Below are 27,352 nucleotides of genomic sequence, written 5' to 3'. Positions count from 1 at the left end.
GTGATGGTCAGTTAAGATTTCCTTAAGGGAAATCAATTTAAGGGATAAAATGTATTAATTTGTCAATGTTGTTACTGTCAAAGTTGCCTATAGTAATGTGTGTTTCATCCTCTGCATTACTCACTGTTAGTACTGATTTGACTTTCTTTTTCTCCATAGATTGCAGCTAAACAAGCTGCAGCTGCTGCTACTCAGACTATTGCAGCTTCTCAGAATGCAGCTGTTTCCAATAAGAACACAGCAGCCCACCAGCAACTTGTGCAGAGCTGCAAGGTAAACACAGCACAGCCCATGACAAATAACTCTTGAGCTCTGCTTTTTGGGGAACTGATGAGGATCACCTTCTATAAAAGTGTTGCAACCTCAAAAGAAGCTTTAAAAAAAGAAAAACAGAACAGCACTGTTTATGTTCATGTGTGTGGATTCTGGAGAACTCCTATTTGCTGTATTATCTGTGCATTGCTCTTTGTAGGGCTTGGCAAAGCTGACCTACTGTTAGTGCCATGTAACACTTGTAGAATATGTCCAAGTGTTACACACACCTTAGAAAAGAATGCACAAGTGTTAACTGCTCAGTAACAATCAATTCACGTGAAGTAAGTACTTTTACTACAAGTTTTGGTACAGATCAGCCAGTGATGGAACATATGCAGAGCTGTACTGGAAGCACCGTACAGAGGGGTCCAGTTACTTAAAAATTGTGATTCCCTGACTGTGATTCTAAGCCTTGGCTCTGCATTCAGTGTATGAGTGTGATCTACAGCAGGGGAGTAGCTTCGTGATCATCAACACAGGCTGTTGAATCATACATGGAGTGAAAAGGGACTGAGGTCTGTTGTGGGATAACCTTTGGATTTTCCGTAATGGAGGATGGAGGAGCAATAGTGATTTATATTATAATAGAATGAAATTCTTATTTAACATATCAGTTATATAATTGGTCATATAACTGACAACTGCTCCTGCTATTCTGCTGTTTCACCTCCAAGCAATTGGGACCTTTAATGTCACCATAAAAACAAAAGTGACAGATATTACAGTGGGGTTACCATGACTCCTAGCTTGAAGTTAAAGCTGTAGGATCTCAGATTTCAAGGTATGCCTGAAGTCAAGCACATTTTTATATTTCCAAGCTAGAATTCAGAGTCTGAATGAGAAGCTGTTTCCTTTTGTGTTTAAGCCATATTTGCAAAAGACAGTAGAATGCAGAAGGATTTTCTTCTGAATCCAAGGACATTTATTTGGGGAACAAGAACAAAGCCATTAAAGATGGTATAGTTAAAAACCACATCAGCATTAAGTAATTCTGCAATTACTTCTTGTTATGGTGCAATCCTGACAAATGTTGGAATTAAATAAGATAGCTCAAGTATACTTCAGACTTGGCTGTAGAGAGCTGCTATTTCAAAACGATTTTTTTTTTTAAAGTGCAACCTGGTAACTATTGTTTACTGTTCATTCTAATTTTGTCTTGATGCTCATTTATCAGGTGACAAAGAAGATTCAGATACTTTTTTACATTTTTGTGTTGGTGGTAATTTAGTATTGCACTGCTGAAGTGTTATTCTGAAATGGATGGACAAGGCCCATTAATATGGATAGTCCAGGAGTAAAGTTTTAGCAATATATGCTTGCAGATGCTCCAGCCATGTGTGAAGTTTGTGTTGCTGAAAGCCAAGGAAAAGTAAGCTGAGGTGCTTTGTGTGTAAAAGAGAATGTTTTTCTGAAAGCAGGACATTCTCTTGAAAAAATCTATCACCTTCACTACTGGCACTTGAATGTGCAAAGGAAATAATTGATACTTGATGTACACAATTCTGCATAAAAATCTTGGATTGTTTTGTAGGAGTCTTTAACTAACAAGTAGATTGAATAATGATTTCTTAAACAGAACATCTCTAAAAAAGTCCTATTGTACATTAATTTGGTTCCATGCATCCTAAATTCTGTGACAGCACAGGAGTATTTTACTTGGAAATACTGCAGTTGTCTTCAAGGGGAGTGGGAAGTCTGCTTGTTTTATTTTCAGAGGATTTTTGGGTTTTATTTTTTTACTGAAAATTTTTCCCTTTGTCCACTTTAGAATGTTGCAGACCACATTCCTCAGCTGGTGCAAGGTGTAAGAGGAAGTCAAGCTCAGGCAGAAGACCTCAGTGCCCAGCTTGCTTTAATCAATTCCAGCCAGAATTTCCTTCAGGTGAAGTGAACCAATCATTGCAGTAGGTGTAAAAAGCATTTTTTTAGTGCTGTATGTTTTTATTTGTGATAAGTAACCAGTAAACTGTTAAGAACCATGTGAAGAAGTTCGCTGCTATGAGCCATAGGTAGCAGAATTTCATTCCTCAGGCTAGGTGGCTAAAATACATTGTATCTGTGGAGAGTGAAAACTGCTGACATTGAGGTTAAAAGTTACAAGAAAAAAGTATGTTTATGGAGAAGAAACATTCATTACTGTACACCTGTCTTCTGGGTTAGAGTTTAAAGAACAAAATTGAGAGAATTCAGCATCTCTCTACTAAGTAGAGGCCTGAGTCTGAATATATGACAGGCTGTTGTAATCTTTTTAGGCAAGGTAAAAACCTAGTGTTGCAGCAACGGGTTTCAGAATTCCTCAGAAATAAAAGGGAATACTGGCATGGTTTTTTTAGATATTAGCCTGCGTAATAGATTGATGGTTTGGGAAAAACACAAAATATGACTATATGCTTTTTATATAACATTTTAAAATAGATAGAATATTGAGTATTGATAACAAAACTATTGGCTTATTGTTAACATTACAAGAAACAACACCAGAAACCCATTCTCTCTGTAATGGCATGATCATTACTTGGCATTAGTTAGTCTTACCTCACATGTGATGGCTGTTAGCAGATTTTATGGTCCTGTGTAGGCAGAGGGATCACAAACCATGTTCTCACTCTGTTTAAGTATTTGCTTTATGATTCTCTCTAGAGTCCTTCACATAATTGATCCATCTCCCCTGTGGCTGTATGTGTGTACAGTGGTGATGATGAGAGTCAGCAAAGGTTTTTAGTTGTATTAGCAGTAATCCCTGTGTAGAGGCATTGGTTGAATTACAATTTTAACTTCATTGAATTTTGGCAGAGTTTAATATTTCTAAACATAGAGAGAAATTTGCCATCTCTGCCACCTTGAGCTGATTGTACCACATGAATGCTGAGTGGCAAAATTTCACATTTCAGTATTTTTAAGTAGTCTACATGAGTATTCAAAGTTCTCGGGCAGACACTGGAACCAATGGAGTAGTCATTGTCCCTGTAAAGCACAGATGAGTCCTGCTGCAGAGGATTTGAAATGTGACAGAATTCTGACAGGATGTTCCAGCTTAACGTCCTAGTCATTAAAGAAAAATCTAGAAACCTCATGAGTCTGTGAATGGAGGAAGCAGTTTGTTTGTTGAATCCTAAGCCTTCTTTAAAGAAAATGAGCTGCTAAAACCAATTGTGTTCACTGTTTTTCTTTGAACAGCCTGGAAGTAAAATGGTGGCATCTGCTAAAGCTGCTGTCCCCACAGTGACTGATCAAGCAGCAGCAATGCAGCTCAGTCAGTGTGCAAAGAATCTTGCTACCAGCTTAGCTGAGCTGCGAACTGCCTCCCAGAAGGTAGGTAAATACTGCTGTTAATCAGCTAAAACAGGAGGACTTCTTGTCTCCCCTGAGGCAGTGGCTCATGCTCAGGCAGTGCTCGCCTCTCACTGCTGTGTTTTGTGCACTGCTGTGTTTTGTGCACGCTTTGCTCAGACTCCCAGGTGGCCTCTCTATCATGAGAGAAAGGGGAGGGAGAAGTGACAAGAAAACTGAAAAAGCTTGTGCTGCCCTTTCCATACCAGATAAATGGGAGCAGAGTATACAAAGCAGCACATCAAGACTCTGAGCTGCTGTTAAATGCAGCAAGGGAGAGCAGGGAAAAGGGAACACATCTTGTGCACCACCAAGCCAGTGAGAACCCAGCTACAGCTCTCCTATGCTGTAATCATCTGTAAAATTCAGGGAAGCAGATGCTCTGTGTTTCACACACAGATTTCTAAACTCTGTGGGGCTTAAAAAAAATGCAAGTTGAGAATCTGATTTCTTTTGTGTGTGTGTGTGTACACTGAGTCCTGAAACCAGGATTGTAACATTGAGGTGGCTACACCTGAGCTAATGCTGGAATTTCCATCTTGTACTGATGAGTGTGGGCTGCCACATCAGGGAGTCAGTGGGATTTTGGTCATGATGCACAATGAGGCCACTGGTCCAAGGGAAAGTCCAGAGTGCAGCAGTTACTTCTCAGTCCCTGGGCTGCCTGCTGTGAAGGGACATATACACAAACCAAGTGCACCTCATTCCCCTGGTGCCTCTTAGCAGAGTGCTGTTCTCTTAACAGACTGAAAATATTGTTCAGGAGTTTGGAATCCATGATGTAAAACACTTAGAGGGCTCACAATGACCTCTAAAGTAGGAAGAGAAATAATATGGGAGGCAAGATTAGATCTGAAGCATATTCTGTTTCTGAAAGTTGCATACAGCTGCTAACAGTGGTACTGATCTGATTTCTGAATAGGCTCATGAAGCTTGTGGCCCAATGGAAATTGATTCTGCTTTGAATACAGTCCAGACACTCAAAAATGAACTGCAAGATGCGAAGATGGCAGCTGTGGATGGACAGTTAAAACCTCTCCCAGGAGAAACTGTAATTGAGGAAGGATGTTCTTCATTTAAAAACAAACAAAGTTAGCTGTTAAAAACTTAAATATTAAAGGCAAAACAAGTCAGGAAGCTTTGGACAATGATCATGCTGATAGGATTTTGCACTGATTCTCTTAAAAAGAGTATCGGTTACTAGTACAGCAACAGTATGCTCTGTAGTAGAGTTACTCATAGAACTGTAGGGCCTCCTTCAGAGAAAGGAGGAAAAATTACAGTTAGGTAACAGTAATGATTTGGTCTTGTCAAAAAGAATTTCTTTTCAATAGTGACAATGATGAGAACTCAGGACAGCCAGTTCTAGTAGGCTTAGAAAGTTAAATGGCTTATTTGGGGGGAAGAAAAGCCCTTCTTAGATGAAGGTATTTACTTCCATTGCTAATTGTAAAATAGTTTTATTGTTCACAATATGTAATATGCTAATTTATTTTATCCTGAACAGGGAAAATCTGTTAGTCAGATTTCAGAGAAACTGTGTGTGTGTTCAGTAGCTGAGGTGAAAGTTTAGGTTTTTGTGAAATGAGGAATTTTTCAGTACTATTTAAAACTAAGTGTATTTTTATTGAGCTTAATGTATTTTGTCCTTTGCAATTTTATACAGCTTGAGAAATGCACTCAGGATCTGGGAAGCACATCCAAAGCAGTTGGTTCTTCAATGGCCCAGTTGTTAACCTGTGCTGCTCAGGGCAATGAGCACTACACAGGTACTGTTTTATTCATAATGGCTCTGTGAAACCTCTGCTTTGCATCAATACTTGATGGAAGGTTTTCTTGTCACAGACTACTTAAATCAAGGAACGACTTCATTTTTTTTAATGCTGATGGTGAATTGTAGTAAGTTATGAAGAATTGAGTGTGACTTATGCTTCATAAAAGAGCAGTGATGCAATCTGCTCTGTCTTTAATCAGAATAGATTGGGACATCTGTTGTTTTTGTAAAGATGTGCCACTGAAACTCTGTGAAAGACTGAAATAAAATGTATTGCATTTTAAAGGTCAGTGCCACTGGAAATGTTGCTATGTCCTTACAGAAGGTTTAAAGGATATGTTTTAAAGCAATAGGATATGAACATAGTGGGGATAGCTTGGTGACATTCAGAACTGCATCTCTTCCTAGGTGCTACCAGTTTATATGTACAAAGCAGCTGCTCTGGCTGATTCATTGAGCACATTTCCATAGTTTGAGGTAAAGCCAACAGGAAACCTGGGCAAAAAGATTCTACAGTTTATTTTTGTACCTGTACTTCTAGTTTAGAAACAAAAACACCTTAATAAGAAAAATGCTCTACAGGAGGGACAAAAATTTACTCATGGATGTTAAAATGTTCTGTGTCCTTATTTCTGTTAGAAATGAAAGCTGTTGTTGCAAATGCCCCCATAAGATTTTTTGTCTAATATTACTGATAAAATGTGTTATGGCAATTACCACTTCATTGGTTATAATTGCATCTGTGCTCTAGAACTTACAGTTGCTTTCATTTGAAGCAGATGGAATTTCATCAAGATGGCTCATGTTTCTATCACATAGTTGTGGAGAAGTAGACACTGGGTATCAGGCAAAGGAGTACAGCAGCTGATAATGAATAGCTAAATCTAGTAGCTCTCTTATCATCAGATTGTAGGAAACCCCACAAAGCAATGAGTTCCTTTTCAATAATTTCATAAATAGAAGAAGGAGACCATTATTCATGTAGTCCTATGCCTTAGCACTGGAGTTGATAGATGTCCTTTAACAGAAGATAATTTTATTACATCCTGTGACCTCATTCAGTTATTTTTATATGTTTTTACTCACAGTGATGTAAGATTATATCAAGTTGTATTGTTCCTAATAATCTCTTTTTTGATTGCTTGAAGTTAAACTATTGTTGTGCTGTGGCTCTGAACACCTGTACACCATTCTTGCAGACAATCCCTTCCCCTATAGCTTGGAGTATGAGTTTTTCCTCATCTACAGGTTTTAGCTTTTCTTCTTTTTCAGTGCTTCAGGATGTAGTCACTGGTAGAGAGAGCTGTGCCCAGCATATGGTCTTTTGGCTGTAACATTTACTTTATGGCTTTACTGCAAGCATTTCAATAGACAAATGATACTGTGTATTTCAAATGTCTTCCTCTTTGAAGATTTTCTTTTAAATTGCAGTTGCAGCATTATTAATAGGATCATTATCTGCAAGATCATGTCATGAAATACAAAGATTGTCTTTAAAGGTACTAATAGAATCCTTGGTGAAATGTGACCACAGGAGTTGCTGCCAGAGAAACTGCTCAGGCCTTGAAGACTTTGGCTCAGGCAGCACGAGGGGTTGCAGCGTCTACCAGTGACCCTGTGGCAGCCCACGCGATGCTGGATTCAGCCAGGGATGTCATGGAAGGCTCTGCCATGCTGATCCAGGAGGCCAAGCAGGCCCTGGCTGCCCCAGGGGATGCAGACAGTCAGCAGAGATTAGCCCAGGTAGGCTGGGACTTGAGCAGCTGCCTGCATGAGTTGTCAAACACACAGTGAATTGACTCCAAATCAGCGTTAAATAAGAAAGAATGACAGAAAATGAGGCTGCTAGGTTTGTCAACTTTCTGTTCCTTTCAACAGCTCTCAGACAGTAACATCAAAAATTGTTTCTCCATTGAGAAAGTATGGTATTTTAGTAATCTCTTAGAAAAATATACAAAGATGCAGTTCTGTTCTTTTACCCACAACATATGTGAGGAGACTACTCGACTGCAAAAGTGAGATAGCCATTAAACTGATAATTGTCAAATAAAATATCTATATCCACTTTATATTCAAAATGTGTGCATGTTTTCTTCATGTGTGGCACCACTATATTTGAAATCTTTAGGAGTGACAGGTTCTTTTTATTGCTGATTTGAAAAGTTTTAGAATTGGCCTGCAATGTAAACAATTTCTTATGAAGAGACCTTTTTGTAATCAGAACTTTGTAAAAAGTAGCATGCAATGCATTTCTGTGATTAGTATATAGATAACTTCAGAGGCATTCTCTTATCTGCAGTGCTGCAGCCTTTATCCCAGGTGCCAGGAGCAGTTGTGGGGCTCCCCTGCCAACACTATCCTATCCCATGGATGAGCCTAAATAAAGACTGCAGGCCAGCAAACTGAGAAAGTTGCAAACATCAAAAATGTTCCTGTAAGGGTCAGAATGTAGGAATTGCTGGCTATGGAGTAGAGACTGTGCCTCCTATTAATGAGCACTTAAGCCTCTCTCAGTGTGAATGTGTTCACTTGTGTGTTGTAGGTGGCAAAAGCAGTTTCTCACTCCTTGAATAACTGTGTGAATTGTCTGCCTGGACAAAAGGATGTGGATGTGGCCTTAAAGAGCATTGGGGAATCCAGCAAGAAGCTCCTTGTTGATTCGGTAAGGTGGCTTTTCATGTGCAAATATATTTTAGAAAACTGGACAGCAGATCTGAGTTCCTCATGTGTCAAATAATTATTTAGTAAATGGACCCTAAGTATATTTCATGTAAGCTGTGCTTAAGTTTATGCACCTTTAGGCAGCTGCTATTTAATCTGAAACACCATTTTTGTAGTTTTATGGGTAGGGTGAAATGTGTCTGTGATTTGTGAAGGCAATATTAAAATAGTCACAGATTGTATTAACTTTTCAGTTTTGAAAATGGCAACTATGACTTGACATTCTGAAGAATATGAAAATTAGAAAATTATACTTCATCTCCCATCTAGAAGTGATCAGTTTACTTAAAGGAGCATTGTGATCTGTCTAAAAAATGCTTGGTCATTTTGTGTAAAAAGTAGAATTGTTACTTTGTTTAACTGCATTCATGTCAAAAAACCCTTTTTGCATTGGTAATTTGCCAGAAGATTATACTATTTGAATAGCTTTTTTTTCTGCATTTATCACTGACCTTGCTATCCTGTGAACGAAGGAGGAATTGTATTTTGATATGTTCGTGCAATGCCTTTTGTTAAAACCAGGGTTTTTTTTTTACCAAGCTGATTTACTAGAGAGAGTTTAGAGTAACTTTGAAGAGCTGCCAATATTTGTGTCCCTTGAAAAGCTTACAGACTTGTCTGTCTCTTGAAAGAAACAGCAGGACACAAGTTGATGGACAGATTTCTGGTTGACAGCTGTCCCATAGTTCCAGCTCACTGCTCTGTTGCATTTGGTATTCTCAGCACGTGTTGAACTCTCCAGTCATGAAAGGCTGGTGTGATGTGACAGACAGTAAAATAGCTAACTTTGTCTCTTACAGCTACCTCCAAGTTCTAAGTCATTTCAAGAAGCTCAGAGTGAACTGAACCAGGCAGCAGCAGACCTGAATCAGTCAGCTGGAGAAGTTGTCCATGCTACACGGGGCCAAAGTGGAGAGCTGGCTGCAGCCTCTGGGAAATTCAGTGATGACTTTGATGAATTTCTTGATGCTGGTATTGAAATGGCTGGTCAAGCACAAGTAAGTTCTTGATCATGCTAATTGAGGGATAATCTTGGCCATAACCTCTGGCAATGCAGTACATTGCTTTTGTAGTACTACAGTGCAGCACAGCATGCTGCTGTGTGAGGAGATGTTTGTTGTGAGGGAGTCATCTGGAGCTGGTTATCTGGAAAAAGGAGAACTCAGCATTTGCATCTTCTGCAGGATGCTGGTATTTGTTTCTGTGTCCAGTCAGAAAAACAATTTCATACTCCTGCTTAGTTTGAGCTGTTGCTCCTTTTTGGTGGGTCTACCATGAAGCATAATTTAGGTGGTCAAAATGTAGCACCTTTCTTTGCTACTTTTGAAATGCTTTAAGTAGATAGAGGAAATGATGCTTTGATATTACTCCATGGTGCTGTGGACATGCTGCAGAGTGGAGCAAGCACTTGAAGAGGGCTGCTTAAAATGCCATCCTTGGATCTGACAGCAAGCACTTAGACTTGTGTTCAGTGATTTAAAATCTGGCAGAGTTGTACTCTGATGACCTCCTAACAATCAGGAATGTTGTTACATATTGCTGAGCTCTGTCCTGGTAGTTGGAGATACCACCTTCAGTTTATCTTACTCGATACAGTTGTGCTAAGCTACAGTAATTGGTCATTTGGCAATGATTTAGCATAACAAATGTCAGCATATAAAAGGAATTGTGTATCAGAAGAGATGGGAGGACTTGCAAAAAAAAAAAAAATATATGCAGATAGTTTTATCCTGGTTAGTAGGAGGACCCTGCAAACCTGAGAAATGGTTGCTACTGGAAAATGGCCAGAAGGTCCTGAGTGTGTGAGTCCTTTGAAGTCATTTATGAAATGTCTCTCTAGAGCAGGTACTTTGTAGATTGAACTGAGCAGAGACATCTGACAGTGGTTGGTGGTGGTTCTCCATCAGAACTTCATTCAGGTTCCAGATGTGTGAAGTGAGTTAGGTTCCATATACAGCTGACTCTCTGAAAGTGAGTAGTAGTGAGGTACCTGACTGTTTCTTTAGCTGTGGACCACATTGACTTGTAGAATGTTTTGTTTGAGATAATTCAATGAAGGTAAAGGTAGAAACAAGACTGCAAATGGCTGCTTGAAATGCGAATCCAGCTGCTGATGACCTTGTGGCCTTTGTGAATTTGCTGATCCTGCTGACACAGGGGGTGGTAACCATCTTAGTTATTAATGGCTGATCTTTCAAAAGAGAAGGCCTTCTGTGTATAGTTATTTGGCCTGAACAGAAGCAATATCAGGTGTTTTGGGTGACTAGCAAAATGTAGGGGTAGGGAGGAAGTAGATATATGTATCCATGTATGTAATGTAGTGAATATAGAGTAAATGCTATTCATAACAGCTGAATAATATGCAACCTCTTTACATAAAGCTATGAACAGACTTATGAAAAATGGGTTCACTTCTACTGATCATTGGCAGAAGAATCTAGTCACAGGCATTGGCTGTGAAGATACAATACTTTTCTGTAACTGTATTTAAACACAGGCTTCCCTTTTCAACAATGGCTTAAAATAAGTAGTAGAACATCCAAGTCAGAATGTTGACCGAAGTAGGCTCATAGAAAGTTATTTTATTGGGAAAGATGACTTTCTGGATGATATTTTTGTGTGAGCAATCTCAGTTAAATGCTAGAGAGCCTGCGGGCTGCACAAACGATGCCAGAGAGTGTACACAGACTGAATAATGGGAAGCACTTGTGCCAGGCAGAGACACATAAGAGTCTTGACAACAAAAGCATTGTTCAACAAGTAGTGAAGTTTCTCCATTGCTCATTTGTGAATGCTACCACTGTTAGAAGCCAAGCTATTGGTTGTAAGGGTCTTTTTCTGTGACGTAAGTGAAGCTAGAGGCACCTGTCTGGGTGAACAGAGGCTTGAGCCATCCTTCTCTGAGCTCACGTATGTCAGTGGCTTCAGGCGGACAAACAAACTGGGTTTCCATGTGTGGTATTAGCACACTCTCTCAATTGCTAATTTTGTACTTAATGTTGTGCTGCTCTGGATTTCCAGACTAAAGAGGACCAGATTCAAGTCATAGGTAACCTCAAGAGCATCTCTATGGCTTCCAGCAAGTTGTTACTGGCTGCCAAATCTCTGTCTGTTGATCCCGGAGCTCCTAATGCCAAGAACCTCTTAGCAGCAGCAGCAAGGTAAAGATGTGTTGCTTGCTTTGTTTTCCTGGGATATTTGCTTTCCTCTGTGGTATTTATATTGTGCTTATATATTCTTCTGCTATTGACAGTTAAGTGAGTGGTTGGAACCTATAGTTCTGTTTAAATGGAAGTAGGCCAGAGGAGAGTTGCTTACGTTGGAGTAGTTCCTCAACTGGTATAACTTGTTACCCTTGGTGGAAATAGAAACCAGCATTTGAAGACTTGGCCTGGTTTTTGAAAGGAACCAGTGTATTTTACCTACTGTTTTCTCACCATCTGTGTTCTGACACAGCAACTGAAAGAAAAGAAATTGAATAATACTCTTAGATAAAAAGTACTTAAAAATAATAGCTGCCTACCATTAACAGTGTGCATGTGTGTATGATCAGGAATGCTTGGAGGGGTTAGATGCTACATTTCTTCAGAGGAGCATACCCTTACTTTAAGGTTTAGAAATCCACTCCCTCAGTAAAGGGCTTCCTTAAGAACTTACTTTGAAGCCTTTAGAAGCTACTTTACTTTGTTGTATTTTGTTTAAAAAAAATTACAACTGTCTTGTCTCCCTGGAAATCAATGCCATCTATGAAAATTTTAGCTAATCAAAGACAGGCTGCTTAAAAGTGAAGGAGTCACATGAGATTTTGTTACTGCTGCAGCATCAAACTGCTCCAGATTTCTGCTTTAGGCTTGGAGCATTCCGAATTGGAGTGTAGAGGAATTTCACTCCAGTGAAATCCAGGTAGTTGTAAGTCCCTGCCAGGTTGGTATTCCCTCTGTGGAAGCATGTAATAGAAAAAGGGAGGTGAGCCAGGTCAAGCCATTAGCTGTTCTCTGTGCTTGTGTGAGACCTTACACAGACACCACATACCTGTGGAAGTGAAAACTGCACCAGCTCTCAGTTTGTGTTTAAGGAGACACTGGGCTTCCCATCTCAGATCCTGTGCTCTGGCTTGTGACAAGCTTGCCAGGGCTCTCTTATCTTTCCTGCTATGATACAATCAGAGTAAAATATTTTACATTCTCTCTCATGAAAATGAAGGAAGAGGCACAGCTTCCTTATTATAAGATAGCTTTTCTTCTCATTTCTCTCTCATCATCATCTGTGGTACTGTGCTTAGTGTTAGGGTTTTATTTGGTTTGTTTTGCTTTCTTCCCCATTTGCACCAGCTGTAAGAGACACCAACGTTTTCAGTAGTTTTTTCTTCCTTGTGGAAGCATTTTTTTCTTGACCACCTCTGACAGGACTGCAGCACTGCTGAGTTCCCTGCAGGGTCCAAGTATTTGTGTTGTATTTGATGAAAACAGATGTGTCCTAGCAGTCCTCTTCCCCTCTGGGACTGGTGTTTGAGAGGCCGCCTTCCTGGTTCTACGGTGTCCAAATGGTTTTCAGAGTAATGTTTGTACACTGGATGGATTCCTGGGAGAGTTAACTGGTGTGTAATAATATTTGTGAGACCAAGTGGCCTCCTCTACAAAGCTGATAATTCTCTCTCTTCAATTGCTGATATTCTTTGAGTCAGTATGAATTGTGTCTCAGGTTAAAATCAACAGCAGACAAGAGATTTTTGTGTGAAGTTTCTCTGGGAGTCTGAAATTTCTCTGGGAGTGAACAGAACTTTCAATTTCTGTCCTATATTCCTATTTCTATATGCAATGATTATTTTCTGATGCATAGAAATCACAGATGTTCAGCAGGTGAGCACCAGGTCCTCCACAAGGACACCAAAGCTGCTGAAAAGGGTAGGAGTCTCAGTTAAACAAGTATGTCTGTTAGTTTCCATTCTTTTTGCCCTGGAATTTTACATGAACAAGTTAAATATAGTAAGCACATCCTGTTTCCTTTTGTAACAGACAGGTAATAATGTTATTGGTAAGTTATCAAGTGCCTGTTTTCTGAAAGGGAAAATAAAGCAAATGCTATTCAGTTTCCAAGGCCAAAGGAAAGCATATTCTCCATGCACTCCAATTTCATTAATTTTCTCTTCTAGATGCCACTTCCCTGGGTTTTAGTCATGAGTCTGAAATGAATGTAGTTATAATGAATTTTGCCTGTTATCAGAGCATTCATCAAAAAGACAGTGACTGTTGTATGTCAGGTTCAGCCTATGTCCAGGAGCTGTGAACTCCCATAGGAGCATAAGGCCTTTGCATAACTTGTCCTCTGTGGATATAAACCTATGGGAGAATACCAATTATTAGTTAAAGAGAAAAAAGACCAATTTGCTAAGAGACTATAGAGAAATATATAGCAGGACTGTGTGTATTACATTATGTCAAACAAGACCAAGACTTTGCTAGACAAAGGTAAATATTTACTTTACATTCCACCATTGTTTTCCATACCACACATTTGTTTCTGGATCCTTTAGGGCTTCTGGAGTGGTAGTTGAGAAGTGATTCAGTTAATGTCAGACCTGGAGAAGTGCTGAAATACCTTTTAGCAGCTACACTACATCACTGTGCCAATGTAATGAGTTGCCCTTGGCCTGCTGCCAGATGGTGTTCTGTCCTTTGTCACCAGTGTTTTCCCAGAGGTGCCACCAGTTTGGCTGCTGGGCTCAGCCATGTAGTAGATGATCAAAGTTTTATATCTTTATGCATTATACATTTAATGACAAAAGTTTTACTAAGAGGAATAGTTAAATTTTAAAATCCACTTTTTTTCCTCCTTTCCCCAGAGCTGTGACTGAGAGTATAAACCAGCTCATCACGCTGTGCACCCAACAAGCTCCCGGGCAGAAGGAATGTGATAATGCACTCAGAGAACTGGAGGTATTATATTTCAAAAGTTCTTATGAATAAAAGTGGGCCCCACATGTTTGTTTCCCTTGTATTCTGTGTCTGAATAGCTCCTGTTGCTGTCTTCTCACTTCATCTGTGGCAGGGGTTTTAGCCAGGTGAGCATGGAACCCATGTAAGTATCTTGCAGGTTTGGCCAGAATGAAATTTTCTACCCTGCCCCCATCTCCTCTATCCTGCCCTCCAAAGATACAGCTTAGTCCATGTTATTCATATTTACTGTTACTTAAGGAAGAATCACGACAAGATGGACGTTTCTACTCCACCAGTGCACTGGAGAGAGTTGCAATATCTTGGTTTTTCCACTTTAAAGATGTTGTTGCTGAAATCCCACTTAGAATGATGTTTGCAATCTTCTACCTTGACCTTTCTTAGTGTAGGTTTTTAATGCCTTCTTTCTGCCTTCCCTGTCAAACTGATACGATGTGTGTGTCAATACAGGCTCTTGCAAGATACGTTCTTGATCCTGAGTGAAAGGTTTGGCTGGCTAAATAATGGGTCCGTTGAAAGAGCTCCACTGATCACAGACAGGGCCACTTGCAGTAGTTGGAAATAATCTTTTAATTTAAACTAGATATTTGTTGTTGTTTACTGTCGAGGTCAAAACATCAAGGGGTGACTGGCCTGTGTCGAGAGCATAAAATGCCATTAAACTTTTTATTTCTAGCCCTTAGTATCACAAAGGTACAAAGGTCCTTCCAGGATATTGTGAGGTTTTTTTAATATGCAAGTCCATGATTATCATCCCAAAATGTTATAGGAGTTACCCTAGAGCCACTTTGTCCTTCTGAATTCTTAGTTTCCTAAGTGTTCTCTCCTTGGTCACAGGGAGCAGCAGCAAATCCAAAGAATAGAAACCAGGAAATCAGGCTGTAATGTAAAGGAGCAAGCAGGGGGAATGAAGTGCAATTCCTCAGGACTTCCTGAAACACTAATGGGGAGAGATCGGTGAAATGGCAGGGATGTGAAAGGTGAGAAATCTAAGAGCTCAGAGGAGAAATGTAAGACAGAATCCCCTTAAGAGCCCTTGCAGAGGGTTCTGTGCCAATAGCACAGAATGGCACATGCTGGCATGGATTGAGAGCAGGACCAGCAAAGAGCAGAAGGAAGATCTATGGCATCTTGGACTTCCCAGAGAGAGGGTGTTAGTAAGAAAAGCCTGGATATATGGAATTGGATTAATTTATGGAAAAAGGGAGACCAAGGCAAAAGCAAAAAGTCCTGAAATCAGACTGGAGACTCACATCAAAGTAACTGGAGAAATCAACGAAATTTTAGAAGTCTTAACTTCTAATTTCTCTTTACAGTGAATAAACTTTTGCTTCTTCCCTTCAGTTCCTGAAGTCATCACATATTATTCCTAGTCTTTCCAGGGCTTCTTAACTACTAAAAATCATTGTGTTTCTGTAGAAAGAGTGTGTCTCAGCATGGATTTGATACTGTTAATAGTCTTTGTGGTCTTCTTTGGAGACTCTGGAAAACTGTTTTTAGAGAGCACCTCATTGTCTAACCTTCAACGAGGGAGCTAAACTTGCCCAGAATTGCAGCTGACAAAAGTACCATTGGTGTTGCAGTAATTGTAAATGTGTGTTAGTGGGAAGTTTGTGCTGGCTTGTGTTTTGCTGTTCTGTTTCTTATATTCTGAAGGCCTCTGTCTCTAAAGCAGTGTAAGTGCTGTAGGAACCTTGTTTGCTTTTTAAGTTGTTATTTAATAGAGCACAACATGAAGACATCCTGCAATGTTAGTGAGAACTTACAGACAGAAGAGACAACTGGAAATTGCTTTCTAGATGCCACATCTTCGCCTTCTTCTCTTTTTTAATTGCTGTAAGGCAACTTTTACAAAGCAATAGCTGAGCTGTTAAAAATACTGTAGGTGTCTCCATAATATCTTCAAGTTAGAAGCTGTGTTACCAGTCCAAGTGTTTAAAATCATGTCTTGATTTCCTTTAGGTGGAAAGCAAATGTCATATGCAGCTGCTAGTATCTTTCTCTACTTAATTGATTTCACTTACATCAGAAGGATTAAAAGTCTTTTCTGCATGATATTTGGCAGTAAAATAGTGTTCCTTAAGAATTGAAAAAAGGTATGCTACAGATATTTTTATGTATAAAAGAATTAGCCTCCCACATTTTGCAGTTCTTTACAAGCTTTGTTATCTAACTGCATTCATTCTTCTCAATGAATATGTGACTGCTTGTCACATTGTTATTTTCAGAACTCAGAATCAGCTCAGAAAAAGACATTAAACCTAACTATATGTAGTTTCCTGACAGAACATTTTCCTCTGTTGGGGAATCTGTTGACACTGTAAGAGGCAGCCAGGTGGTGGATGTGTACTCAGTTCAGTAACCCTTTGTGTTTCCAGACAGTGCTCAACAAATGGCAGCTGTTTTTCTTATCACTTCTAAAATCTGTTTATGAAATTTAAAACAGTTCTGAAAACATGTGTTAGACTGTTGATACCTGACAGAAACCAGATTGTCTCATGTCAAGCTGAGCACCTCTGACCATATATCACTCATCACAAACACAAGGTAAAGCTGAACTTCCAAGAGATTGGTGGTGCACAAACACGGAGTTCCCAAAGCTCAGTTCCTGTCGGGTGTGGTTTCCTGCATGGCACGCCCTTGGGGAATGTGTAGTTTTGGCTGCTTGCTGCAGACAAACATGTAAGATTACACTGGGATAAGCAGAATAGGTGTGATGGTCTGTGTTCTTCTCAGCTTAGTATTTCTGACTCTGTCAATAATCAGTTGCTTTCATTATTTCAGACAGTTAAGGGAATGCTGGATAACCCAAATGAACCCGTGAGCGATCTCTCATATTTTGATTGTATTGAGGGCGTAATGGAAAACTCAAAGGTAATTTCTTTTTCCCACCTCTGTGTCAGTTATAAAGTGTGTTTGGATTTTCAAAAGTTTCCCTATACATATTGAATATTAGAGATGCAGCCAGTATTTATAGCTAAAATGTCTGCTACAGTCCTTGATAAACTCTGCCTGAGCTAGGTCTCTTGCAGGTAATTTCAGGTTTTGGTCGCTTAGAAGGTTTATTGCCGCAGTAAGAATTTTTTAATTATTTGAAAGCTCTGAAAGCTTCTCCTCTCACCCTTCCTCTCCTTGACATGCACTAGACAGCATGTCATAGTTTCGGGTGCTGTATTTTGACTGCAGCTATGTTAGAACAGCCCAAAGCATGAATGTGAGGGCTTGGCAATGAAATCCCATTGTATTGTTCTGTTCAGAACAGCTTTGCCAAATGTCTGAGCAGTCCAGACACCCCACCACATCAGAAAACCTGTGGGAAACCTCTTCAGTAACTTTTAATCAAACCATGCTGTACATCTTCCTTTGAAGCTGACTTTTGTGTCCTTATTGTTTGATTTGTTGGAATTGTCTCATATTCCTTCTTCTGTAAAAGAAAAAGAAAGTACCTAATGGATGTGTGTGTCATCATGCATCTAAGCAGAGCTCATTTTGAATTTTAAAGCCAAGTGAACTGAATTCAGTGGGAATTCATGTGTATTCTGACACTAAGATGGTTCCAGAAGTCTAGGTGCAGTTTCATTCCCACTGAGCTTCAGTGAGTTTGCTTTACAAAAGTGATCCTGTAGGTGTCAACAGCATCTGCAGGACTGTCATGCAGGCTGCATGAAATGCACCTAGTTCCAGGTTAGCTGTGATGACCAATGGATGACAGCAAAATTAATGGGGGGTAATTCTGTACCCTCTTAGCCATTTGAGCTGCAGTAGTGCTTATGTTCCCTGTCAGTCCAGTGTTGGTGTGCATGCCTGATCCCTCACACCACACAGAGGAATGTGCCCAGTTTAGTGAAGGCTAAACATTCTGGAAGCCAAGTCCAGGGGGTTTGTGGGCCAAAATTGGCTTCAGGGCAGCAATTGCTTGCCTCTAAGTGGTAGGGATTCATATTTGGAAGATAACTTTGTTTTTTAATTTCTGAGGTTCTTGGAGAATCAATGGCAGGCATTTCCCAGAATGCAAAAACTGGGGATCTTCTGGTCTTTGGAGAATGTGTTGGAGTTGCATCCAAGGCTCTTTGTGGCCTCACAGAGGCAGCAGCTCAGGTAAGAGACTGCAGGCTGTAAAGCAATTAAGTATTTTTAACAAGGTCATGTTCTGGGTTTGTAAATCTGAAATTCACTTCCCTGTGGACAAGCAAGTGATGATTTTGTATTACACGGTGTGTTCTGAGTAGACCCACAGAAGCTGCACAAACTGCAGGAGGAGCAGAGTGCAATAACATGCATGTTTTCTAAGGAAGGGAAATGCCATCTCGAAGGAAGCTTTGCTGAGGATAAAGCAAAGCTGCCACATATGGAATTTGTGTTTGCAGCTCAAGCTCAGAACTATTATATAAGGAAATGCACAAAAAAGCCACAGTTAAAAGTAATGAATCAAGTTCTGGTTGATCTAGTTCTTATCTGCTCTTAAGGAATACTACAAATTTCAGACATTGGAACTAAGAAGAAACCTGTTTCTGCTGTTCAGATACTTTTGGAATAACCAAAATTCTTAAACTGATACACTAAATTAGGGTCTGATCTCTGTGGTTTCACTGATCTGATTACTGAGTGAACTATAAAGAGCTGATAACAGTCACCTTGGTGAAGGATTTGGCTGTGGGGGATCGTGTTCTGCATCTGAAAACCTCTTCTTGATTTCCCCAAATGTGTAATACTTTGGTATGGACTAAATCTCCTTCACATCTAACTCTGAGTTACCTCACTGGCATATTAAGGTGATAGATAATTGTATCTGCAACAAATATGAGGAATCTTCACAGACGATTGTGACAGTTCAGATAAGTTGTGGTTGTTGAGAAGCGTGAAACTTATAACGGAGAGAGGAGGTAAGGTTGGCCATTAGACACCTTGGGCTGCAGTGAGACCAGCAGCTGCAGGCCTGATGGGACCTGCACTCAGCACAAGTGCCTTTGCTGGGTTGCTTTTGTAATCTTGACAAAAACCTCCACTGCCTCAGCTGTGGCTAATACAGTAACTAATTTGCCAGTATATGTAATCTTTAAAGCTCTCTCCATTGCCTGTGCAATGTTTTCAGGGATAGCAGTTGTCTTAATAGTGGACTATTCATTTTGTTTCAACTAATTAAATTTCTCAAATGTAAAGGTATATTTTATGGTTTCAGTGGATTCTGGTGATGTATTGCTAAAAACAAATGGTAATTGTATTTCACAGTATGATTTCTGAATAATCTCTGTCCACCATGTGCTACGACATATGGCCAGTTTACCAGTGATCCTAGCCAGAATTAGCATGATGTATTAAGATTGTTTTCTTCTTTTCCCCATTTGTAGGCTGCTTACCTGGTCGGTATCTCAGATCCAAACAGCCAGGCTGGTCAGCAGGGCCTTGTTGACCCAATTCAGTTTGCCCGTGCCAACCAAGCGATCCAGATGGCTTGCCAGAACCTGGTGGATCCAGCGAGCAGCCCGTCTCAGGTGACTGCAGAGGATTACAGGGAGGCCATCCCTGTTGGGACACGGGATTTTGCTTTGTTCCTGTCCAGTCCACGGTGTTTTGGTTTGACTCTGTTGCCTGGCTTTGGACACTGACGTTGCAGAGCTGCAGTGTGGTTACAGTCCCACCCCTCTGACATTGGGCCTGTTCTGTGCTGGTTTTTACAGGTCTTGTCAGCTGCCACCATCGTGGCCAAACACACGTCTGCTCTGTGCAACGCTTGTCGCATTGCTTCATCAAAAACAGCAAATCCTGTTGCCAAGAGACACTTTGTGCAATCTGCCAAGGAAGTTGCAAACAGCACTGCTAACCTGGTTAAAACTATCAAGGTACAAATGCTGCTCAGTTGTGCTTTCTTCTTCCTATGTGATTTAGAGGGTTTTCTTGTTTGGTTTTCCCCCCCTGTTGAGATAAAATCAGAACAGTTAGAAATATATTTTTACATTCTTGGATATACATGGTTTAAAAAATCACTAATTAAATATTTGAAGAGCTGAATTGGAAAACATGTTCAATGGCCTTATTGCTGAATTCAAGTTGAAAAAAATTGGGCAGTTTTAATATTAGGAGAGGCAGCTGGCCCATCCAGTATGATGGGATTGATGTATTTAATGAGCTTGCACCATAAGAATAATCTGCAAACAACTGAATGGGAAGGTTTTTAATGATATTAAGTTCCCCAGTATATGGAGGTTTTTGGAGCTGTTTCTTACAGCTTTAACTTATCATTAGAGAAAAAAAAAGGAAATAAATAATAGTGGGAACCAAACAGAAGCCATTTATGTTGCTAGTAGTCTCCTGTTAATAGTAACCTTTTATTTTCCAGATTCCTTCCAGCAATTTGGGAGGGAGTAGGTTTTTTTCAAGCAAGCAGAAGTAATACTTGTGAAGCTATGGAGAATTCACAGTTCTGAACCCTTCTGGAAGCCATTAATTGACCTAATCTGAATTAATTAGCTGAAATGTTTATTCTGAAATTGTGAGAGAGATCAGCTGACTAGGGTGAAAATGAGAGCAATATATTACTGGTTTGCTTAAAACAGAAATAACTAAATATTTTCAATATCCATCCATAGGAAACAGCAACCTTCACAAACCACAAAAAGGTGGGAGTTTAGCCCCTTTCTCTCTTTGGAGTGTGGGTCCTGGGACACTTGAGAGACTTGAGTCTCATTGGAGAGAGACTTGAGAGACTCATCCAAGTGCAGTGACAGAAAACCTGCAGCAGTTTAAAGTTCAGAGTCAGTAACCAGCTGAGGAAGGAAACACTCCTAAAAGATCACATTCTTTGCATCAATCTTGTTTGTGAAGGAGCTTTCAAATATTGTCAGCACACAGAAGTTTAAAACTAGGAAGACTTAAGCTATCTTCCTTCAATTTTGCTAAAGAAACCCATTCAGACAGAGCTTAATCCTGACTTCATTTCCAGGCACTGGATGGAGATTTCTCTGAGGAGAACCGCAACAAGTGCAGAATTGCCACTGCACCTTTAATAGAGGCTGTGGAAAATTTGACAGCATTTGCTTCCAACCCAGAATTTGTCAGCATCCCAGCACAGATCAGCACTGAGGTAAGGCAGGATACTGCATTTCCATCCTTCAAAAGTTGAACATGTTGAATATATCACATGTTGGGAGAGAGTGAGTGTAAAGACCCCAAAGTATTTCCTTGGGTTTCTGGGTGTTCACAGGACATTCTGCTGTCTCATGTTTAACCTCTGAGCTTGAGTTTTCTACCAGTAGGATGCACAGTTTGGCTACAGTAAGTGCTGCAAGTCTGCTGTTAGCAAAACCATATAGAACAGGTGATTTGCATGGTTTAGTAGCTGCATCCTTCCATGCAATACAATAGTAAATATCCCCTTTGTTTTCCCTTAAGAGCAGTTTTAACAAATGGAACCTAGTTAGTTCTGAAAACAATCCAAGGGATGATGCTGGGTTTTTCCATTTTTGCCCACAAGTTCAGTCCTCAAACTGTGTAACTACAGGAGAGTAGAATGTGAAGAGACTAATAAAGGATTCATTGGGTTTGGAGTTTTTATTCAGGGAAAAGAGATAAAAAAGCAAAGCCCTCAAGCTCTGTAAAAGCTTTGGAGTAAAGAGAGGCCATGTGTTGTTACTGGCCCTCCAAGGCTGCTTCCTGCTTTTGTCAGGCTGTGATCCAGATGGCAGTATCAGATGATGCAGTAGCTGTTGCAATCTTACAGTTACAGCTGTGAGGCTGTAACTGAAATCTAAATGTGTCCTCCAGGTCTGTGGTACCTGGGTTTATCAGCCTATTGGCAATAAAATAGATACACAGCCGATAACCCAGTCAAGAGTCATCAGTCACCACTTGGAGTAATAGTCTGACTGGGGAAAGGGCACATCTGTTGATGACAACAATTTCTGTGACAAAGTGTATTTTCAACGGTATTTCTGTAGTCTGCAACTAGACAAGTCTTTGTTTCTCAGCTGGAAAATGCATTTCTTGAGACATGTTTTTTAAGTATGTTTCAGAGAAAGCTGTTGGACTGATTATTTTTGTTCTATTTCTGTGTTGACTATCTGTGAATATAATATTGCAATGGAGGAGATTATAATTCCATTTTAATGCTGTTAATTAAATAGACTTCTAGGAGCAGAAAGTGTGGATGAACTCAAATAATAATTCAGATGTTCTTTCTGTTCTTATACTTTCCTGACCATAGGGATCACAAGCACAGGAGCCAATTCTGGTTTCTGCTAAGACAATGCTGGAGAGCTCATCTTTATTGATTAAAACTGCCCGTTCTCTGGCTATCAATCCCAAGGACCCTCCTACATGGTCTGTACTAGCAGGGCATTCCCATACAGTCTCAGATTCTATCAAGAGTCTTATTACCTCTATCAGGTATGTCTTTTGTAGTAACTGAGCAACTGTTCATAAAGAAAAATGCCATATGGCCATTAGCACTGCTATTTTTCACTGATAGAAATTACTCTGTGATGTACAATATCTCTCCAGTTACACTGGGTGTTTAATCATAATTGATGACTGCAGCACCCTGCAGCACAGGGCTGTTCTGTGTTTGTATTCTGTTCTCCTTCTCTGGTTCCACCCCCAATTCACTCTAACATAAATGTAATGAAGAATGCTGTGGAAAATGAACACTAGCTAATATTACCTCCATGTAGATCGTGTACCAACATGCAATAGGTGGGAAATAGTTGCTTTTGTTTTTTTAAGCAGTCCTGTGTGCATTCAGGAAAGACCCTTCTCCTTGGCACCATGCTCAGTTGAGTGTCTCTGTGTTGCAGGGACAAGGCCCCAGGGCAGCGAGAATGTGATTTCTCCATCGATGGGATCAACAGATGCATCAGGGACATTGAGCAGGCCTCGCTCGCTGCTGTGAGCCAGAGCCTGGCCACCAGGGATGACATCTCTGTGGAGGTGAGGCAGAGAGCACAGGCACAGAGGAGTGCTGGACATCCTGCTGCTCAATCACAGCACAGTCCACGGCCAGTGAGAGGAGAAGGGTCCTTACTGGGGTCTTTCTAGGCAAAGTCATGCACAGATAAAATTGTATCACTTCTTCAAAGATCCCAAAATCACCAGGGAGTAGTAGGGGTGAAAGTAGTTTTTTTTTTACTGCCACCCACATATTACTCTTACTTCCTATGCTGATATGACAGACTGGTAGAGTTTTTGTGGTACCTTGCCATGTGGAAGCCAGGATTAGTTTCTGAAGATTCTTAATAAATTTGTTTCTGAAGTTGGTCTATTACTAGAAGTCCAATGACATAATTGTCAATGTTCTTTATTCTTAATGTCTAGTTTGTCCTTTAATAAGTGAAATTTGAAGTTGATGTTGATATGTTCACTTTAAGAAAGCTTCCTTTTCTGCCCTCTTCAGTGTCTCAACTCATGTTGAGATTCTCATGTTGGTATTTATGTCTTTTCATACTGTTGCTTCTTGAAATTACATGTTTATTGAAGTGGTCTCTTCGGGCTGTAATACTGCATACTAAAAACATGTCAGACCAAATTAAGCTGTGCAAAAGAAGTCAGTGCAGGAAATACATTATAAATCATTCTAATTGAAGTTATCGTATTCATGTTGAACTGAAATAAGTGCTGCCAAAAATGGCAGTTATAAAGCGGTAAAGGAATGTAACAAAGGGCAAAAATACTTTTTTTCTCTTGCCTACCATGAGAGCGACCTTAATCCTTATGGATGCCAAGATAACAAGTGCCTCTGAATTAGCAGCCAAAATTTTAAAAAAATTAATTAAAATTTTTAATTAAAAATTAAAATTAAAAGCCAGTATTTATGGCTGAATTAAAAGCCAGTATTAATGTCTTGACCAGGCCACTAATATGCTTTTAATATGTTTACTCCTGTCCTGCAGATTGTATTCATGAGGTCATTTCTCATCTCTGTCCTTCAGAGATGTGACATTTTTCCTTTGTCCCACTTGCTTCAAAATCTGCGGCAGATTTTTTTGCTCTTGCATTGTATTTTCTGCTTTGAAAAATATTTCTTCACACTTAAATCAGTGCTCCTGACAGTTTTCTGATTAGTGCAGTGATTCTAAATCTTTGTCAGGGCAAAAATAGCTTGGGAGGTGTCAGGGGGGCCCTCGAGCACATTGCAGTGAGAAAGGACAGCTAGCCCTGAGTTGGGTGCTGTCAGCACTCTCTCTTCAGGTTTGTCATATAAACCTAAGAGGAGCAGGCTCATCTCAGGGTTGCTGGTGTTGAAAGAGGATAAGGGAGAAGAAATGAGCAACTATGTGAGAAACTAGCACTGTGGATTTCTGCATTCTGCCATAGTGGTCACTTGAACAGCTTTGAGGATATTGGCTGGTCTGAGGGTGATTGTCAAGTGTGGTACAACTGGATGAGAGAACAGCTGTGATAGCAATTGACAATTTCTCTTTCTTTTAGGCTCTACAGGAGCAGCTGACGTCAGTTGTACAGGAAATTGGCCACCTCATTGATCCCATAGCCACTGCAGCTCGGGGAGAGGCAGCTCAGCTGGGGCACAAGGTACTGTGCTGCCATGACAAAGGCATTTGAAATCTTGGACAGCTGAATGTTAGCAAAGACCTCAATTTCATGGCAGTTTCTCTTCCTATGGGAGAGCAGAAGAACACATTTGTAATGAGAAAAAAACCTGAATTCTCAAATACTCTGAGCTAATACCAAACCTTTTTACAGGCCAGAGGAGAGATATTCTTATTGAGGTTTTTGTTTAGGGGCTTTGTGTAAATGTATTCCTGTTTTACGGAGTGTAAGTAGAGTCAAATTCTTGCTTGTAGAATGTCTGTCCAAAAAAATAAATGTTAGAATGCACATACCAAAAGCATATTTACCATGGTTAGTATAAGATTTAGAAGTTTCTCACGTAGCAAGTTCTCATCCTTTATATTCTTGAGAGTAAAAACTGCAGAAGCAACAAAGATTGAGAGGCTCCTCCCTTGCCCAGAGGAGATGCTTTTCAGGGATACTCTTGAATAGCCTGTGACTCCTGTGACAGTCTTGAACATGTAACCTCAAGGGACCATGTGCTTCTGGAGGAGGAGACTCATGGCTTTGCACAGGAGTTGGACACTGAGGGGAGATACAATCCCTGGGCACATGATCCAGACCCAACCTGTACAGTGCAGAAGCATTGTGCTCCTTGAGCTAGCCCACATCCCAGTGGTGAACAGGGAATGTGTTTTCTGTTTCACCTGGGAAGTGTGGTTAATGGCTTCCTGGGGTTGTTCTGGCTTTCTTAGGTAACACAGCTGGCAAGTTACTTCGAACCCCTTGTTTTAGCTGCAGTTGGTGTGGCATCCAAGACACTGAATCATCAGCAACAGATGACTGTGTTGGACCAGACCAAGACTCTAGCAGAATCTGCCTTACAGATACTGTATGCTGCCAAAGAAGGGGGAGGAAACCCCAAGGTAAGTTGGTTGTGTGGCATTAAGGGTGAGCGAGAAAGGCAAGTATGGTAGAAAACCCAGCATGTACCTGCTGTACAGTCAAGGGATATGTTTGCAGACAAAGTGCCAGTGACAGCTCTCATGATGTCTCCTGAGAGTGAACAAACATTTCTCCAAGACAGGATTCCAGTCTTCTCACAGCATCATCTCAGGGGACACAAAGTCAGGGTATGACAGCAGCAATCCAGGCTCTCATAGAAAAAGCAAATGGTTAAAAACCAGGGCTTGTCTGGTGCATGGCCCAGTGGGATGGGAACCCCTGCCAGGCAAGAACAGCATTGCACAATCATTCATAACTCAGGTGCAATTTATGCCTTACAGAGAGCTGCCATCTTTAGAGACTGTGGCACCTGAGGCTGAAAGTGTTGTGTGCCACAGCTCCTTGTAGGAGTTAAGTTCTGTTCTGTCTGCTTTGCTGCAGTGCTTTTCTTGTCATTTTTGCCAAGTGTTAATTTCAGTGCCTTTACTGTTTTAATTTCTTACGCTTCTGATTCACACATTGTTTTGCAAAGAGAACATCCTGTGACTATCTTGGTTTTCTTTCTGTGTCCTCCAGGCATCTCATACTCATGATGCCATCACTGAGGCTGCACAGCTGATGAAGGAGGCTGTGGATGACATCATGGTCACTTTAAATGAAGCTGCAAGTGAGGTTGGGATGGTTGGAGGTATGGTGGACTCAATTGCAGAGGCAATGACCAAGGTAAGCATAGAAGTTGATCCCTTTCTCATTTTGTGCTTGAAAGCTGAAACACATTGCAGAGCTTTGGACAAACTGGTGCTGATTTAGTGGTCAGTCATGAAATGTTGTCACAGGAAACCTGAAGATTATTTGATTCTGCATAGTGTAAAATAAAACAAATGTGGGCCATGGTGCTCACATTTCCAGCCTACATGGTACTGGTCACTAGAATTCCTACAAAATAGTTTGTTCAGCAATATTCTGGCATTTAACTATCATCTTAGGTCAAGTGACCTCTTGTTTTTGCTTCCTTTTTTCCCCTTATCTTTTATGTTAGTCTCTTAAATGAACAGCAAGCCAACCTTGAAGTAAGTTACCTTCAGAGATGATGTCAAAGCCTGAAATTCTCTGCTATACTTTGTAATGCATTCTACTGAAGATGTATAGTTGCAAAGTGTACATAAATTCAATCCAAATATTTGGGTCTTCCTATCCTGACTTAAAGATTGAAGACTTTACCACATAAAGAAGTCTTACCTTATCTTCTGTCATGAACGTTTTGATTTGTGACTGTTGCACCTTCCTTTGTCTATTAGCTGAGAAGAGCAGATTGTTTGACCTTGCATGAGGAGCAAACCTCATGTTCAAAAACTGTACTTTGCACTGTATATTCTCTGCATCTTCCATACTTATAACCTGCTGAGCTTCTTTGTACATCCTGGTGCCCTATCTTCACATGTGTATCTTGAGAGAGAGGAGATCATAGAATTGAATATATATTGCCTGTAAAGTATGCTGTTTATTGTGACTTACTAATGCTGTGTTGTTCTCTCTGTCTAACAGTTGGATGAAGGTACACCTCCAGATCCAAAAGGAACATTTGTGGATTATCAGACCACTGTGGTGAAATATTCTAAAGCCATTGCTGTTACAGCACAGGAAATGGTAAGAAATTACCTAAACAGGGTCCAAACTCTGTGTACATAAGGAACATGGAATTGTTTGCGCAGTGTTGAGACATTCTTGATCATCAAATGTTTAATAACTTTATCTCTTTTGGGGTAATGGAGCAAAAGGAGTTAGGATCTTGTCAATTTAACTTTTGCATCTT

General features: G+C 40.2%; 1 protein-coding gene across 12 annotated transcripts in view; it reads left to right on the top strand.

Annotated features, from left to right (window-relative positions):
* The window catches only part of TLN2 (talin 2), a 142,011-nt gene that overhangs the window by 82,813 nt on the left and 31,846 nt on the right, over nt 1-27,352 (top strand). For all 12 annotated transcript variants that reach the window (XM_021554185.4, XM_085588178.1, XM_021554184.4 and 9 more), the window contains 21 exons: nt 160-273; nt 2,084-2,197; nt 3,493-3,627; nt 4,568-4,696; nt 5,312-5,414; nt 6,954-7,162; nt 7,962-8,081; nt 8,941-9,138; nt 11,162-11,301; nt 13,983-14,076; nt 16,879-16,968; nt 18,070-18,192; nt 19,443-19,586; nt 19,773-19,934; nt 21,035-21,175; nt 22,295-22,476; nt 22,884-23,016; nt 24,514-24,615; nt 25,350-25,520; nt 26,116-26,262; nt 27,085-27,186. In XM_021554185.4, the coding sequence (XP_021409860.2) occupies nt 160-273; nt 2,084-2,197; nt 3,493-3,627; nt 4,568-4,696; nt 5,312-5,414; nt 6,954-7,162; nt 7,962-8,081; nt 8,941-9,138; nt 11,162-11,301; nt 13,983-14,076; nt 16,879-16,968; nt 18,070-18,192; nt 19,443-19,586; nt 19,773-19,934; nt 21,035-21,175; nt 22,295-22,476; nt 22,884-23,016; nt 24,514-24,615; nt 25,350-25,520; nt 26,116-26,262; nt 27,085-27,186 (2,853 nt within the window). The remainder of the gene's footprint in view (nt 1-159; nt 274-2,083; nt 2,198-3,492; nt 3,628-4,567; nt 4,697-5,311; nt 5,415-6,953; nt 7,163-7,961; nt 8,082-8,940; nt 9,139-11,161; nt 11,302-13,982; nt 14,077-16,878; nt 16,969-18,069; nt 18,193-19,442; nt 19,587-19,772; nt 19,935-21,034; nt 21,176-22,294; nt 22,477-22,883; nt 23,017-24,513; nt 24,616-25,349; nt 25,521-26,115; nt 26,263-27,084; nt 27,187-27,352) is intronic.

Source organism: Lonchura striata, chromosome 10 (assembly GCF_050655825.1).
Source record: "Lonchura striata isolate lonStrDom1 chromosome 10, ASM5065582v1, whole genome shotgun sequence".
In the NCBI taxonomy this organism is placed as follows: domain Eukaryota; kingdom Metazoa; phylum Chordata; class Aves; order Passeriformes; family Estrildidae; genus Lonchura; species Lonchura striata.
Note: the sequence above shows the minus strand (reverse complement) of the source record. Positions and strands in the feature narration are given on the sequence as shown.